Genomic DNA, 12,500 nt, shown 5'->3' with positions numbered 1-12,500 from the left:
CCCAAATCCCAGAAGGTACATTCAGTCCACTATAGTTTTGTTTGGTCCATTTGTTTATACAAAAATGGTTTCATAAGCACACCATGCCATCAAGAAGTCAATTGCTAGGTCTACCTGACCTAACCTAATTAACCCATTCCTTGAATCATTAGGAAATTTTTATTTCTAATACTACTATTACGGTCATTATGTTATCATCAGTAGAGTTAACATTATTTTAACATTATTAGCAATAACAATAGTAATAAATAATGTGGAGCCACCTACATGTAAAAGATATATATAAAAATAAAATAATCATAAAGAGTGGAACCTAAACTGACAGAATAGTAAGGGGAGGAGCTAGTGCCCCTGCCCTTTCCTCTGGGTATGCTTCTGGTTTTGAAATTACAATAAAATATCATATTATATCAGAATGTACACTGAACCTATACAAACATCATTAATCCCTAAACTCCTATTCATCACGATCATGGATAACCTCTTAATGTGTTCATCCTATTTGCCAAAATAAGTGAATGTCCATCAAATACTGGCAGGATTTCCCAGCACAGCCTTTTGATTATGAATGAAACTTATGTAGTGTCTACTAATATATATGGTACTATGTGGCATGTTTCCTTTAGCTACACTCACAATATTACCCCCTACAATCCAGCTCCCCTAAGGACCCGGTAACCCTCAGCCAATCACACAATTGAGTTATTATGCCTCTAGTTTCTTGTGAACATTTCATGATCTTATATGATAAATTATTATCATTTGCTTAATCATCTATATGCAAGGGACATCTGTGATAACTTTTTCAACTTTGCATTCTACTAATACCCCATGTATTTGAAATATGACAAGAAAATACAAATTTTCTGCAGGGTAGAGTTGAGCACTCTGATTGCTTGCAATCAAATTTTGTCTTATAGAAACCTGATAAATCATGCCAACTTCCATTAAAAAAGATGAAAAAAAAACAAACTATTTTTTGGACAAATCAAAACTACAGTGGACAGTGCATGCACCTGCAGGCAATGGATTAACCCAATTGGCAAGTATTGCAGAAATACATGCCATGCCTACTATAATATAAGTTCATTTATTGTCTTTACACATAGATGGCTCTACAAGTGCTTAGTCACCAAGGAGTCTGTTATTAGTCCAACCTATCTCACCTGTTTACCCATTTCCTTGAGTTTTGGAAAGTGTCTTTTGTATTATTTCATTGCTTTTAATATTACCAAGATTTGAATAGCAATTTAATTTATCATAATATCAATAAGATTAATAACAGTATCAATATCAATAATATTAGAAAGAAAAACACAATATCCCGCCAATTCAAGGAATGGGGAAATCAGGATTGGTCACTAGGGCCTACTGCTAGACTCCTTGCTGGCTGAGCACATGTAGAGCCATTTGTATATAACAAAATTCAAAAGAAACTACAGGGGACATTACATAAAGCTGTGGTGACTGGGTTAAAATGAGGGCAAAATAATAAAAAATAACAAGAAAGTTACCATACTGTCCTCAGTACATTAGCAAACACACAGAAAGGTGACATATATAGTGAAATATTATGAAGCAAAATAGTGTCTCAACCAACCTCACAAGTGCTTAGTTAAGTAGCCAATTACAAGGCTCAACCTGATACCACCTATTTAACCCCTTCTTTTAATCTAAAATACTAATAATACTGGTAATAACACTATAAACTACTATAGTTCTATTTGCCATGAGCATGGAAGGCTCATCAAAAACTGGTAGTATATTTTCAATGATTTGTTTTTGTTTTGAATGGAATACAAATAGCATCCAGTAATGTATCTGGCACATATCCTTCAGCTGTACCCATGATATCATCCTCACACATTGTACTCCTTTAGTAAGTCCTTGTCTCCAATTACACATTTGTATTTTCCTACCTTGTATCTTCTTGTGAATGAAATGTAATGAGTGTGAAGTAGAAATTTGGTAGTGTGTGGTATATTTCATGTTGCTAAATTCAAAAAGATATTTTCCTCTTCCTACAAACCATTGTTATGCAAATGTCCTTTTATTTTTCAATCATTTAGATACTTATAAATACATCTAGCCAACTAAAAGAGTTCTTCAAATGGCTGCAACCAATATTTATCTTACTTAATCTTGAAAGATCATGTTCTATTTGTGGCTAGGAGGACAAATAAGCTGAAGGATTTGAAGTTCTAAGGGATTATCAAGATAATGCTGCTGCTGCTGTTGTTGCTAATGATGCTGCTGCTAATGCTGCTGCTCATGATGATGATGATGATGATGATGATGATGATGATGATGATGATGATGATGATGATGATGATGATGATGATGATGATGATGATGATGATGATGATGATGATGATGATAATGATAGCGATAATGATGATGATAATGATGATGATATTCTTAGTAATAAAAATGGCATTAGAAAAAACAATTGTAAAAATTTAAGGAAAAAGTGGTAACCAGGGGGAGCTGAGGTCAGGTAGGCTTAGGAATTGATTTCTTGGTTACAGAACTATGGAGGAGAGTCAATGTATCAAGTGCCAATGGGTTAAAGTAATTCTTCAGTTACTGAAGATTTATGCAATATTCTATCTTAGAAAGTGACAAGTCTTAAAAAAAATATGTCTAGTAAAATGTTGGTTGCTATTTGAAAGGTGAACATAAAATGCTATTCACTGTGAATTACAAATCTACAGTTTAAACACATAACAATATCATAACTTTGCAGATATTCAACACAAACTATGCAACATTCTTTGTCTAGTTTCTGACCCCCCCCTAAATCTTATATTTCTAATTTTCTCTATTCAACTTTTTCTCTACCTATATTAAAAAATTATTCACACTCTCTTACCAATATTATTAATTTTGTGCATGATGGAGCTTGGGACCCTGTGTTTGAACTTTTTTGAACAGTCACTGAGCAATTTGTACTTGGTGGCTGCATCTCCAAAAGTGGTCTCCGGATCTGTGCTATTCAAGGTCTTCTCGCACAAATGTAGGACCTGAGTCTCTACGTCTTTGGGGGGGTTATATGGCTGCTGGTTGCGGAGATACCTGTCAGAATAAACAGATGGATAAAATAATAATAATCAAATAAACAAAATCAAGGGGGATGGATAATATCATAACATTGCCAAAATACATCAGTATCTTGTTATGCCAAAGAATTGCATGTACAACAACTAAAGAGAAATGCTGTGTTGATAAAATACTGTCACGGATATGTACAGTTGATTTTTTCCTATACCTATATCTATCTATCTATCTATCTAAACATGGAACCGAATTTCTACATAAATTTCAAAGACTAATTCTTTTACACCTTTCATATATACATTCATAGTTGCATATTTACAGCTAAGTTTCTTGGGACTGTAATGTGAATATAAAACTTGAACTACACAGGAAACTGCTCTCAGTTGAGGATATCCCTACAGTTTCCTGAGTTAGGATTTGAATTTGTTCCTTTTTTAACACATGTTTAGGAGAAAACATTACTCATTCTCTATATAATATCTTTTACCCACCCACTCATTCACTCACTCTCTCATTCATTCATTCAGTCACACACACACACACACACACGCACACGCACACGCACACGCACACGCACACGCACACGCACGCGCACGCGCACGCACACGCACACGCACACGCACACGCACACGCACACGCACACACACACACACACACACATACACACACATACACACACACACATACACACACACACACACACACATACACACACACACACACACACACACACACACACACACACATTGTAACATAACTCACTTTTTTTATTCTTTATTTACCCAAGGGGGTTATCTTACCAAATAAACTTTCTATATCAGGTTACACATAGAATTTCAACAGCCAACATTTTTAAAATCCAAGAAAAGTACTAATGGGTTTGACAAAATTCTTATTAGGGTCACATACATTCATAATCCTTTGCAGCCTAGTTTTTTCATGAACATTCACAGAAAAGAAGGTCTCTCTGCACCTAAGTTCCTCTAATGTTACTCTGTAGGCTAAATGTCCCAAGCAATTACTAAGGACTGATGATGTAAATTAGTGCCTGTTACTGATGCAGGTGCTCTTATTCATGCAAAGTAGTATCTTACCTAAGGATGATATTTTTTCAGAAGTACAAAATAATAGTACATCTGATCAAATCATACAAAATTGAAAATTTGCAACAACTGGTTATGCATAAAGAAATAAGGAGGTTAAATCATAGCAAAGATTTACATTCTTCTCAGCAACAACAACAGAAACAAAATGAAGTACATAATTCTCATCCAATGAATATAAATTCCATTTAATATGTACTCCTCTAAAGTTACATTACCTTGAGATCCTAAAAATGGGTTTCTGGTAAACAATCTTATTTGAGATTCTTATCTTCTCTGGCATTATATGCAATAATATTCACAAGTTCTATACCTGAGATTTGTATTTCCTTTTTGTATGCAGACCCACAGAGAATTTGTGAACCCACACTTTGTCAAAACCTTACTCTGTACATTATTTTTCTGTTTTATAGCTACTGATGGTTTAAAAACAGTCAATCAGGGATATTCCCCTTAAGACAAATTTACAATTTTAATAATCTACAATTTTTTTTTTTTTGCATTATTTACTTTTCTATATCAGAAATAAAATGGTTAGGATATATCAGTTATACTGTATGAAGGCTTATATCCCTAATGACTTGATTAAAACTTGATATGCATGTATAATGTCAATCCATTATTGGTGAGAATAGTTTATCTTGATATTTTTTGGCTTGGGCTGTTAAACACAGCTGCTGTGTTAAAAACTTGGATTACTACTGATCTAATGTTAATGGTAGTAAAATATAAAACCATATCTCAGCCACATTTTGTTACATTTTAATACAGTAACTTTTTTACTTTTTTTTTAATCCTTTACCTAAAAAACAAAAATACTGAACAATCAATATCCAGTAAAACTAGAGAACTCTGCACATTCCATAGTGTCATGAAAAGTTATTATTTGAGAGACTAAGTAAGAAAAAATATCTTCCAACATCACATTCCTTCATTTCTTACCCGCGGGCAGCCAGGGACGCAGCATCAAAGTCAAGTCTGCGGTCTTTCATCTGGTGACCATCCTTCTCAGCAACAAGAGGCGAGTGAGAGCAGTGCCGAACATCCTTGAGAATATGTCAAGTCATTAGCATAACATTAACACACGTAAAATTATTTTTCCTACTGGTCAATGGCACATATTACAAGTTCCAGAAGACTTATCACCTGGGGGGGGGGGGGGGGAATAAAATAAAGAATAAAAAATAATAATAATAAAAAAAAGGATCAACAACAATATCCCATTTTATATACATCTCCTGTGAAAGGTTTTTGTAACTATCACATTTAAGTCAATGCATAATGCAGCTGATCATTAACCCATAAACTGAAACAAGAATTACAGATATGTGATTTGTGAAGTATCTGCATCTCTGCATTTCACATTAGCCAACTCATCACAAGAATCAAAAATGGAAATAGTCTTACAAAATTATTTTGGAAAGTAAAATAATAATAACAATAACAACAACAACAACAACAACAACAACAACAACAATAATAATAATAATAATAATAATAATAATAATAATAATAATAATAATAATAATAATAATAATAATAACAATAATAATAATAATAATAATAATAATAATAATAATAATAAAACATGCCCTATAAACTGATATCATATTAATCTCTGTAAAAAGTGCAACAGGGTAAATGCATTTTATGTTATTGGTCACAAGGTAACAGTAACTACATGGCATCAATAGATTAATGAATTCCAAGACCATTTACTTTCACAACACAGTTGAGATAATCTGAAAACAAAAGAGCCATTTATTTCATAAAATAGTGATAGATGATATATGGATCTTTGGGACTCTGACAAGGGCCAAATAGCCTCCACAAAGTATATTCTTGCAAGATAGAGCTTGGACAGTTTCCTTATTTGCCTCCAAATAATATATCAAACCATAATGATCATGACCACACAAATTCATATTTCCTAATTTCTTACTTGTCAATTGTGCAAGTGCTTATAACTTAATAAATTTTGACTATTCTACTATTGGACTAACACTACTGGTGGGCTAGCAACAACAGGACATACATTCTGGAATGATAGTTTCAGACCTCTTGGGTAATTATTCCTAATATAATTAATCATTCCTGGCTTTATTTTGCTAGAATTCATATAGAGGAAGCTTCTTGTCCTTTCTTAGAGTGGTAATGGTATTGAGGCCATAGCAAATTATTGGGGAAGATTGTTGACTTTCCATCAAAGATACAAACAAATTACTAGTAAATCTTGACACTGTTGATCTAATTATGTGATAATTGTCACATTTTGAAAACCACTGAATTAATCTACAAGTTTTCCTAGTAAATGTTCACTAGACACCAGCAGTGCTTTTTAACCCATTCAAGATGGTTGATGTCAAACCACATCATGACAAAAATTCAACTAATCCCTAGATATACCTTATCACATCATGAGCCTGGGTTTCAGCAGCTAGGATGATGCCTTGAGAGGAAGTCTATGAACCAAACTGTAGACCAGATGCAAACCAGCATACACTAACACACCTCAGCTTCACCAAACTTAATTCAAAATCTTAGCTGTTGTGGGTTAAAACAGAATTGCTCACTAAAACTCTACTTGCTGTCATCTTTCACAGAAAGCCGACAACTTCAAGTTGAACTTGACAACACAGTATCAAGTGACTGCTGAGACCTACATACTTCAATCTCCATCAAATGACAGGAAATCCCTAGTATCTTGAATACAAAAGCAAAATAGGGCTTGGTCTGGTTCTTCATTTCATGATACACTGCAGGTAGATGTACAAACTCCATCTTACTAGATTGTAACTGGTGGAAGTTTACTGGCCTTTATGAGAATGCCAATAGCTATTACTCTATTTTCTTATATGCTATAAACTATGTATTTCTAAAAGTAGGGTTATAATGTTTTTAGCTGAGTACCTAGTCTAAAAGCATGTATGAGTTCACCCTACATCACTGAGAATTTTGCTACTGGGCACAAAGAAAACACACAGTAATTCTGTACAAGAAAACCAGCAAATGTAGGAAGAGCATGAAATATACTTTGGAAATTATGGGGTCTGCATAAGAATGTACATGTAACAAGAAAAAATCATACTAACAACAATGAAATAATAACTTACATATATTTCCTTGTACCTAAATCCTTACTTATAGAAGATTACACAAAAGGTCTATGTGAGCATTTTGGCAAATTTGAGCTTTATGGTATTTTGAGATAAAGGTTAATGTTACCAAGTGTGATGCACACAGACAGTGGGAAATGGACACTGCCATCTTATAGAGCATAAAAAATAGAGCAATAAACAACACAGGTACAGCTGCTCTGGCCTCATATTTACCACAAAATGACAAAAATGTCAGCTGTAAATCACTGCTCAGAGACTAAGTCCACAACACCCTCACACATCCAGAGTTCTTAATGTCTGTTTTCTGTAAGTTGGCATGAAGTGCTAATAAATGGGGGTACAGGGGGGTTTGCCCCTCCATGTCTAGGGAATAAATAGAAGGTAAGAATGTTATGTTTGTATTTTGGGTTCAGAAAGATACCCTGGTTTTGGGACTTCATCTCTGGAGGGTCCATTGCTCTTGGAAACAAATACGGAGATAAACTGCTGGGCAGGTCTATAATCTACCTTATGTGAGGTGAAAATGGTTTTAAGCCATTCGCTTGTCAACTGGATATGAGTGTCTAAACTTCTGCAATTCTTTCTGACTCTCATAAAAACCCATCCAAATAGTCGTAAACTATAGGCCAACCTAATGAGGGTTACAGCAACCACTCAATTACCAAACTATCAGCTGGAAATGGATATGATGATATGGACAACTAACCAACTTAATAATACTTAACATTTTGTAATATATTTCTCCTTTATCAGATTCTAATGCTGTAATAATAAAACCTTGGTAATTAAGCTTGTATTCACACCCCCAACTAGTGCATGCACACGCAACAATATGACAGAAGCCTGGGACCAAGAGTTAAAAAAAAATAATAATAATAAAAAATACATAAATAAAATAAATAGTTACACATACATACTTTGTAATAAATGAACAAAAGCATAATAAACTGTACACACAGGTGAAAATAGAAACTGCCACAAGAGGAACAGAATAAGAATTCAGATCTTGAACTCGTCAAGAATTCCTCCCCAGATGTAATGAAACGGAAATGGATTGATTCGCTGTCGCTTTCACTCTGATAAGTAACTCGTATTAAGTCTGAAAGGTTAAGTTCTTATTTTATTTATATGTTGGCATCATTTTATTCTGTTTAAGAATTCCTTGACAATGGCTAAGGAAATTAAAAATATGGAAATTTGCATATCCCTAAAACGATTAATATCCTAATGTTTATATATGTTTACTTATATCAACACGCTTTAAAATATAGCATTTCAAACACAAACAGGGCGTTTTATGTTTAAGAGTAACAATAAACAGACTTTTGAATAACAATTTGTCACTGATGTTTAGTCATGTATGCTGCCTGTTATATGACCGTGAAAAAACCGCTGAGTTGCTCCTTGCACAAATTAAAACCTGGTGATGCAGAATGACTGAAAGCCACGATGAAAGGCAATGTCACCGATGATAATTTTGTAGAATATTTCTATAAACAAACTAAGGGTACGAAGCCTCTAGTAAATTCAGACTCCCATATACAATATCAGAATCCTAATGTTACAGCTTGTACCATCAATAATTCTAAGTAATCTAAAATAGGCACAATTACCTGGAAAATTGGTAACGGTCTATAGTTTAAGATATTTTTCAGATTTTGCGAGGATTGGAGCAGACGAAGCTTTGTTATGGAGGCGGCCATGATGGATAAGTCACGTGACCTGCATTGACCAATCAGAGCATTGGATTGTTTAAGTGTCTAGAGTGTATTCGAGTTTTCTAGATTCTGGATAGACTAGTAAGTCCGTCCTGAACTTTTAGTTTGATATACAGCTAAGTTCGATCCCTGAAGGTTATATGGACTGCTCGATATATTCAACATGTCATTCTAACTCTTTGAAATACAAGTGTTTTTCTCCGGCTACGGGAATTCCGCGCTGCGCAAAATCACCGATCCGAGAATCGTGAAAATCTGAATACTTTCTAAGCGAACCCGGCCAGCCAATCAACGGCCGAGTCTCACACCGCTGGGGCTCGAACTCTTTCGCCAAACACCCATACTCTTTACAAACTATTTCCACTCGCACACACAACCAACGCTCCATCAAACTATACCAATTATTATAATTCTCATATTTAATATTTCAATGTAAAAAATACCAAAGGCCCAGAATTTCGTCTTTCATTACTCATCTCTCGAATGGGGCTAAAAGACGGCTTTTGACAGCGGAGGTCGGAGCATTGTTGGAACGCCTCTCGTTTCCCCTCCGCCATTACAGTGAGATCCATGGAGTGATTGTGGTTATCGGGTGATTTTCAGTGATTAATCCATAGTGTGTGGGTTGAGACCAATCCAAGTGTCGTGTCAAAAATGGATATATGATGTCTACGCACTCTCAGACGAACGGGGCAAGCTTAGAAGATTGCCACACCAATTTCTTCGCCCTGGTAAGTACATGAGTTTTGAATGAAAGTGACCGACTGTTGTTGTGATATTTACCTTCTCGTTTTCTCCCCTCTCCTCTTTAATCTACCCTGTCTATCTCCTCCTGGCTGCGTTAGCTTTCTCTCTAACCAGCTAGAGGATCGAGAAGAGCTAAAAATCGCTGTTATGACCCGAAATTCCTCGCCAAAACAGGCCGAAAAATGTACATTCAGCCGAGCTTAAAGAGAAGAATCGCAGCGGGATTTTGCTTTGCCCTACATTACTCCTAAGTCATTATTCCCCCGTTTTAGCCGGTCAGGAGGCGTTTCTTCCCCTACCTTCCCTCTGTGTCTCTGTGCATGTACGCGAAATGGCTTGCAAACGGGGGAATCCAGTGCCCTCGGCCCAAAATGCTGCGGGTGTTCATCATTGGACTTGTCACGTCGCTAAGGTCGAGAATCCCGTCCGCTGCCGAAGGAATAGGTGGGGGGCGGTGGTAGGGGGAGGGCCGGGATGTGGGGCTGGGGGGAGGGGGTCGTAGGTGAAATCTAGCCATGAATTTTTCGCTGTCTTTTTTGACTGATTCCCTTCGCATTTCTTTTGGCTTTCTTTTTTTTATTCTCGTGTGCTCGTGTCTCCGGGAACGGTTGTCTCTCGAGGTGTGTCATGTCGAAGGGCGTGCTAACGAAGTTCCCCCTAAATTGTGCTTTCGCCTTATTGGCTCAGGGTCATTTTTTTTTACTTATATACTTTTATTTTATAATTTCGCATTACATTTCGAGTAAAGAAAATGTGGAAAGGAAGCTGGGGTGGATAACGGTGGAGGAGGGGGGGAGAGGGAGACAGCAAGGTCCTAGTCCCCCCCAGCCAAACTTGGATATTTATTTTGATCCCGATATTACGCAAATGCATTCCCCCGGCCTTCTTTTTGCCCTCCCTGTTGCTGAATTGAACTTCTGGCCGATTGCAACGACAGCTTGTACACGACGAGCAGTAAAATGATGATGCTTGTTCGGCCCATGCTCGGGAACGGTGAACATGGCCTAAACGGTTTGGAGCAGGAGCGAGGGAGTTTATTGTGCTGTAGTGTAGTATAGTGTAGTGATTTTTTTTCGGGGTGAGGTGTTGTCATTTTGTGCGATCCTGCATTTCATCGTCTTCGCCGTATCGACTTCTGACATTGCTTGCGGGGGTTGGTACCGTTTGACGTGGGAAGCCTATGGCCTATTACCTCCACTATTGTTCTCAAAAACACTCATCGCGTGTAGCATATTTGTCCAGTTTTGCTCTCCTCCCCCCTCGTCGTCGTTCTCCTTTCTTCCCATTTCGTCGCCCAACGCAGCTCCATCCCCCCTCTCCCCACCTTTCCTCGAACCATCGTGGTCGTGTTTGGAACTGCTGTGTGGCGCGTGGACCTACGGATTGATTCGCGGGCCGGCCCTACCATTATTTTTTGTTTTGCTCTCCCTCCCCTTCCTTTATTCTTTCACTCTCCCTCTCACTTTCTGTCCCTGTCTTTCATTCATTCTCACTATCATTCTTGCTTTCTCTTTCTTTGTATTTTCTCATTACCCTTTATATATATATATATATATATATATATATATATATATATATATATATATATATATACATATAAATACATACATAAATACATAAATACATCAAGATATGTCGATCTACATACGTTATGACTTCTTATGTTCTTCTCCAACCCTTTCCGAGTAGCTCTTTACCTGTTCCGTGTAATGGCAACTTACCCGCGGCCGACATGCCACTCGCGGTGCCTGTCTATAGAGTGGCGAATGGGCCTTGTTTGTTTGTTTTGGCGATGACACGTGGGCCGAGGGTTAGAGGGAATTGAAATGGCGATTCTGCCTTTCCTCCTCCGCCCTTGCCCTCCACCGAGAGCGTCACGGGGTGGCATGCCTCTGCTCTTCTCCCGTTTCCCTTCTATCGTCCTTCTTCTTCCTCTAGTCTGCCCCGCACCCGCCTTCTTTGGCACACCCTCCCCTCCCTCTTTTTGGTGGGAGGGGGGGGGGGGTGATGTCGTGGGAATGGGCTTCTGGTGTTGTTTATATTGTGTCCCTTTATCTTGATAACAGTATAGCCGACTTCACTGTGCTCGTGTTCACGCTCTCTGAAGGTCTTGTTTATATGTCAATCTGTATAAGTTTGTTCCAATGCCATGCTCTTCGTGCGCATCCTTAGCAGTATATATAACCTTATTGCATAGTGTTGTGATCGTTGGATCTGTCACCCCCTTCGCTTCCCCCGCCCGTCTCTCACATTCTAGATGTGCATGACCTTGGCCTTTCTGCCATAGCATATATATAAGACAGGGTAAGGACAGAGGGTGGCTGGAGAAGAGTGTAGGATCACTCCTACGTACGCTCCTACTAGCACTGTCTTGGCATCCGGGAATCCCCTCTCGGTGGGGGGTAAATTGTGAGTGGGTGTTTAGTTACCCTTTGGGGTCGGTAATGGGGGCGGAGGGGAGCGAGGGCACTGTGGAGATTCAGACGCGCGTGAATGCGGCTTTAAATCCTCTTCGCATAATCATAAAGCGTTACGCATGTTTACCAGCTTGTCGATAGTTTTTTTTTATGTATATAACGAGACGCTGGCAACTGTCAGTTGATTAACCTCAGTCAAGACGGTATTAGCCGAGTAGACAAGTGACACCGCCCCTCGAGTAGTCAGCTGTCCTGGATGCTGCGGCACGTGCTCTTTTATTTACCTAGTGCTGATGGAGTGGGCGCTGTTTTCTTGCCCTTTACCATTGCTATCTTCTT

General features: G+C 37.6%; 2 protein-coding genes across 5 annotated transcripts in view; one reads left to right on the top strand and one right to left on the bottom strand.

Moving 5' to 3' along the window:
- LOC125036527 (39S ribosomal protein L50, mitochondrial-like) overlaps positions 1-9,033 on the bottom strand; it is a 16,101-nt gene extending 7,068 nt beyond the window's left edge. The window contains exons 1-3 of one of the 2 annotated variants that reach the window (XM_047629187.1): positions 8,893-9,033; positions 5,103-5,206; positions 2,873-3,075 (exon numbers count right to left, since the gene is read on the bottom strand). In XM_047629187.1, coding sequence (XP_047485143.1) covers positions 2,873-3,075; positions 5,103-5,206; positions 8,893-8,982 — 397 coding nt within the window. In that variant the 5' untranslated portion in view covers positions 8,983-9,033. Of the gene's footprint in view, positions 1-2,872; positions 3,076-5,102; positions 5,207-6,566; positions 6,702-8,892 lie in introns of those variants that run through there. The other variant, XM_047629188.1, reaches the window with a different exon arrangement.
- Positions 9,034-9,517: 484 nt separating this feature from the next.
- Positions 9,518-12,500, top strand: part of LOC125036526 (mediator of RNA polymerase II transcription subunit 13-like) — a 67,448-nt gene continuing 64,465 nt past the window's right edge. For all 3 annotated transcript variants that reach the window (XM_047629186.1, XM_047629185.1, XM_047629182.1), the window contains exon 1: positions 9,518-9,728. In XM_047629186.1, the coding sequence (XP_047485142.1) occupies positions 9,660-9,728 (69 nt within the window). In that variant the 5' untranslated portion in view covers positions 9,518-9,659. The remainder of the gene's footprint in view (positions 9,729-12,500) is intronic.

The sequence above is a fragment of the Penaeus chinensis genome, chromosome 21, assembly GCF_019202785.1.
Source record: "Penaeus chinensis breed Huanghai No. 1 chromosome 21, ASM1920278v2, whole genome shotgun sequence".
In the NCBI taxonomy this organism is placed as follows: Eukaryota; Metazoa; Arthropoda; class Malacostraca; order Decapoda; family Penaeidae; genus Penaeus; species Penaeus chinensis.
Note: the sequence above shows the minus strand (reverse complement) of the source record. Positions and strands in the feature narration are given on the sequence as shown.